Raw genomic sequence first — 5,431 nt, forward strand, 5'->3', positions numbered from 1 at the left:
CCTAGTTTCCAATCCCAGCTCCTTCCTTCCTGCCTGTGGAACAGGCGATCCGAGCCTCAGTGTTCCCTTCTGTTAAATGGGACAGGGATTATTCCCCTAGTAGCGCTCATGGAGCGTTCCAGTGAGCTGGGGACTTCAAATTTGCAGCCCTGGAGACGCTGACCCCATTTTGATGTGGGGGTGGGAGCAAGTTCAAGGGCCCAATTCTTCACCTCCCTTATATAGGACCTGAGAGACTTGTCTCCCCTCTCTGAACCTCAGTTTACCCATCATAGCATGAAAGCCATGTGTCTTCTCAGCTCCAAAATCAGGAGATTCCGCTGTGTCCCTAATGCCCACCCTCTGCCCTTCCCCAGCTGTCTCCCTTTCCTTCACAGTTTCCCACATTTTGGGGCCCTACCTCCCAGGAACCCCAGCTCTGGAGCACACCCTCAAAGTCAGGCCAGGAGTGTGCAAAATCAAGGAACAAAGAGGTTAACAGGGAACCCTGATCAGGCGGGGTTTTCCCAGTGGACCCACCGCCTCAGTTTACCTGTGACCGCCTGCGTGCCCACGCCACATTTATACCCCAGTAGTATAGCTGAGGGCTTTGGGATGCTCAGGCCAAGGAGGTAGGCAGCCCCCTCCCCATATTGGTCCTTTTTCTGTCTCAGGTTCCAAGTCACTTGGGACAGGCAAGAAGGGGGTCCAAGGAACCCCAAGAGCCCGGCCTCTGGCCTGGCAGGGCAAGTGGGCCAGGCTGGGGTGGGAGGCCCTCCAGCCCTACCTTGTTCTTGACCTCAGCCGACAGCCCGTAGGCGGGGCCTCGGTTGAAGTGAGCGGAGGACATGCTGGTTGATGGTGGGTGGGCAGCGGTGGCAGCGCGCTGGGGCCGGCGGCAGCAGCTGAAGCTCCGTCTGCACTCTCTTCCCTCCTCACACGTTTTTGAAGCTCTGGAGGCGGCCCGGGCCTCTTCCAAGACCGTCCCATTGGCCGTAGGGACCTGCCAAGGGGCGGGGCGCCCCCCACCTCGGCCACCCCCACTTCGTGATGTCAGGGCCTTGGTATTGGGAGCTGATTGTGTCATTGTTTCCACCTAGGGGGGCGGCCTGGGTTATTCTTTTTTTTAGGGGGGGGGGTTTGCTTGGCCAGGGGCTTCCCTGGTGGCTCAGACGGCAAAGAATCTGCCTGTAATTCAGGAGACCTAGGTTCGATCCCTGGGTCTGGAAGATCCCCTGGAGGAGGAGATGGCAACCCACTCTGGTATTCTTGCCTGGAGAGTTCCATGGACAGAGGAGCCTACACCAGCTACAGTCCATGGGGTCACAAAGAGTTGCACATGACTGATCGACTTACACTTTTCCCTTTCAGTTGCTTGGCCAGAGACCAACCTTGCCCCACTCTCCCCTGTTTACTGGGCCTCCGGCTGGGTCTCTTAATTTCTATTTGTCTGTCTCTGAGGCCATCTCTCCAGGTCTCTGAGGTCATCGCTCTTCGTTTCTCACCAGTCTTGAGGCAGGCCTACCACCTGTGGTGGTTTATGAGTGCCACCCTGGATTTAAGTCCAGACACCAGCAGTCTATAAACGTAGGCCAGTCGTCTCTAAGCCCCTGTTGCCACATCTGGAAAATGGACTAATGATAGTGCTCAGGAGAGTGTTGAGAGGATCAGAAGAAATAATGCCTGGGAATTCCCTGGCAGTCCAGTAAAAGACTCCACAATTCCATTGCAGGTGGCACAGGTTTGGTGCCTGGTCAGGGAGATTCTCATGCCACAGGGTTCGGCCCCCCCCCCAAAAAAAAAACCACAGGAAGAAGAAGAAGAAATAGTGCCTCTGACACGTCTAGGGCAGAGCCTGGTACAGAGAGACTCAGGAAATAACATTATTTCTGCTGAGAATCTGGCACCCCACTTCTGTCCTCTCCAGCCCCTCATGAGGATCTAGGGGAGCAGAGATCCTGGCTCCTACCCTACCCATCGACATATGGGCTGTCTGAACCACGGAGTGGCTGTGTTAGTGGGTTCCAGGCCATGGGCACCCCCACATATCCCTGTTCCAGCCAGGCTGGCCTGGAATGAACACCTGTCAGCAGCCTTGCTGGCCAGGTCTCACCCCTGGACAACAGGGGTGGATGACATGCCCATATCATACCATGTAGGTTTAGGCCATGTTCCAACTGTGCTGCTGGAGAAGACTCTTGAGAATGCTATGGACTGCAAGGAGATCAAACCAGTCAATCCTAAAGGAAATCAATCCTGAGTATTCATTGGAACGACTGATACTGAAGCTGGAGCTCCAATACTTTGGCCACCTGATGCGAAGAGCTGAGTCATTGGAAAAGACACCAGTGCTGGGAAAGATTGAGAGCAGGAGAAGGAGGCGACAGAGGATGAGATGGTTGGATGGCATTATCGACTCAATGGACATGAATTTGAGCAAATTCTGGGAGACAGTGGAGGACAGAAAAGCCTGGTTTGCTGCAGCCCATGAGGTTTCAGAGAGTGTGACATGACTGAGTGACTGAACACCACCACCAACAAAAGTGACACTTGAATAAAATGCCAGCAAACTGTGATGTATCATACATATGGTATGTTAAGGACAGCAATTTGCTGGCTACATGCTAAGAGCACAGTCATGATGAACTAATAGGAAAACAGCCCTTATGTCAGACCCTGGCCCAAGTGCTGCACATGTGTCATACCTCACCGCACCCTTAGAAGTGGATGTTGCTATTATTATATGCACTTTTCACATGGGAAACTGAGGCACGGAAAGGCAAGTGTGGACTGCCTTTTCCAGTATCACAGCTCACTAGTGGCAGAGTTTGAACCAGGGCCTCTGACCCTAATGCTATGAGGCTAAGGCAGGGTTTCTCAATTTTGGTACTGTTGACATCCAGACTGGATAATTCACAGTGGTGGGCAGGGGCGGGGGCAGGGCGCTGTCCTGGGCATTGTAGAACTTCCAAAGTCTTTTTTTCTTTCGGCTGTACTGCGGGGCATGTGGGATCTTAGTTCCCCACCAGGGATCGAACCCGTGTCCCCTGCAGTGGAAGTACAGAGTCTTAACCACCGGACCACCAGGGAAGTCTCCTTGCAATCCTCCCCCCAAACAGAAATGTCTCCAGAGGTTGCCAAGGGTCTCTGGGAACAGTATGGGGGCGGGAGGGGGTGGCGGCAGATCGCTCTCATTTGAGACCCCGGGAGCTAAGGCAACTAAGGACAAGTTGATGGAGTGTAATGGTATGTGGAAGATAATGCTATAATACATAAAATGTAGCTAAGTACTGAGTGCTTTGGATCTGTTAACTCATTCCTCACAGCAGCCGTATGATGTGATGTGGGGTCTAAGCGATGCACAGAGAGGTGAAGCCGAGTGCCCTCAGTCACACAGCTCGAGGGTGGTGGAGCGAGGATTCGAGGATTCCTCCGCGCCGATTCGAAGACCCTGCCCAAGCTGAGCGGTCCTCGGCGGGCCACAGGTCGCTACTGCGCATGCGAAGACCTTGGCCGAGCTCGGGGCCGGCGCCCCCTGGCGGATGAGGAGGGTGGGGGCGGGGCCTGGCGGCATCCGGGCAGCTTTGACGCCACGCGCTGACTCACTCGGCCCCGCCCCCAGCCTGCGGCCGCTTGGCCATTTATAGAATCCGCGCTGGCTCTGAAGTCACTGCCCAGGCACGACGGGGGCGGGGTGGGGGAGCACTTGGCAGCCCCCCAGACGGGGCAGCCCGGGGTCTCCCTAGGGGGCATTCCGTTTTGGGTCCATTTGTCCCTCCAGTTCTGGGTCGATGTCTTCATCTCTTGCTGTGTCATTTGGCCGTTCTGTATCCGTTTCTCTGCGTCGCTTAGCCTTTTTCTGTCACAGCCTTTGTCTCTGCGTCTCTATGAATTTGCCTGTCTCACTGTCTCTTTCTCTCTGTCCCCATGTCTCCTCTATCATCTCTCCGTCTTTGTGTCTCTGTTTCTGTTTCACGCCTCTCGGTCACCGTTTTTCCTCTGTGTCCCTGCCTCTGTCTGATGGATGGGGCTAGAGGCGGAGAGAGGGGACTGAACCCCATCCCGAGGCCCCAGTCCTAGAGGACTCCCTCATCACTGGCCGCTCGGCGTGCAGGCCCCCTACTCAGCTCCTAAGTGGCGCTTCCCAGGCCAGCAGCCCTTCTGTGCCTCAGTTTCCCACCTAAATGGGAAGGATGGATTATGTAAGTCATAGTTGCCAGAGAGTCCCAGAACAGTCATGAAAGAACAGTTCTGTCTTTCTGTAATCTTAGGAGAGCCTAGAAACTTTGTCAGCTCTCTCTCTCTCTCTCTCACACACACACACACACACACACACCTCTGTTCCTGTCTCCAGGAGACTCAGCCCTTTCTCCCTACACTTGCCTATCATGGCAGTCCTGGGTCTGCCAGCCCACCCCACACCTAACTTTCCCCTCCCCAAATGGCTTCTGTTTCTGGAGGGCTCACTCCATGCCAGGCACCCTTCCAGGCACAACCTCATTTGAGAGATTTAATCTCTTAAGTGAGATTTAAGATTAAAATTTCACTAAATGTCATTTCCACCCTCTTGGGGTGGAAAGTCTTAGACTCTTTTTTTTTTTTTTTTTGCCTCGCAGCATGTGGGATCTTAGTTCCCTAACCAGGAATCAAATCTGAACTCCTTCTATTGGAAACATAGAGTCTTAACCACTGGACCTCCAGGGAAGTCCCTTAGACTCTTTTTATAGATAAAGAAATCCAAGATTCAGAGAAACCAGGTCACTCTCCCAGGGTCACACTGCTCCTGCTGCTTCCAGATCCTTCCACGAATATTTCTTAGGTGCCCAAGCATGTTCTCACCTTTGTAGTCCCTTCCACCTGGACCCATTTCCACAAGATGCCTGTGTGCCCTCTCCCTCATTTCCTCTGCTCAGCTGTCCGCTTTTCAGAGAGGCCCTCCCTGACCACCTGCTCTAAAATAATAGTATCGCCCACCTCCAGACTGTGAGAAGATGGGCAAGAAGGGTGCTATTCCATTAAGGGTTTGCACCCGGCAGTGGGTATGTTCACCTCCATAGAAGCTTCCATTTGAATAAGTGATTTTAAAAAGCCCCCACCACAGCCCCTGCCTGGCCTTCCCTGGGGGTACAGTGTAGAATGTGCCTGCCAATGCGGGGAACACGGGTTCGATCCCTGGTCAGGGAACTGAGATCCCACATGCCCAAGATGCAGCTAAGCCCAAGGGCCACAGCTACGGAAGCCCACACGCCCTAGAGCCCGTGCTCTGCAATAAGAGGCCACAGCAATAAGAAACCTGCATGCTGCAACTAGAGAGTAGCCCCTGCTCATCGCAACTAGAGAAAAGCCTGAGGAGCTACGAAGACCCAACGCAGCCAAAAAAATTTAAAAAGAAGCCCCCCCCCAACCCCTACTCTTTATCTCCATTTCTTACTTTCTTTTATTTGTCATCTCC

General features: G+C 53.7%; 1 protein-coding gene across 1 annotated transcript in view; it reads right to left on the minus strand.

Annotated features, from left to right (window-relative positions):
* The window catches only part of CNN1 (calponin 1, basic, smooth muscle), an 8,123-nt gene extending 7,149 nt beyond the window's left edge, over nt 1-974 (minus strand). The window contains exon 1 of the mRNA XM_010828310.1: nt 767-974. Coding sequence (XP_010826612.1) covers nt 767-829 — 63 coding nt within the window. The 5' untranslated portion in view covers nt 830-974. The remainder of the gene's footprint in view (nt 1-766) is intronic.
* Nucleotides 975-5,431: the final 4,457 nt, after the last annotated feature.

The sequence above is a fragment of the Bison bison genome, unplaced genomic scaffold (genome assembly GCF_000754665.1).
Source record: "Bison bison bison isolate TAMUID 2011002044 unplaced genomic scaffold, Bison_UMD1.0 scf7180017864492, whole genome shotgun sequence".
In the NCBI taxonomy this organism is placed as follows: domain Eukaryota; kingdom Metazoa; phylum Chordata; class Mammalia; order Artiodactyla; family Bovidae; genus Bison; species Bison bison.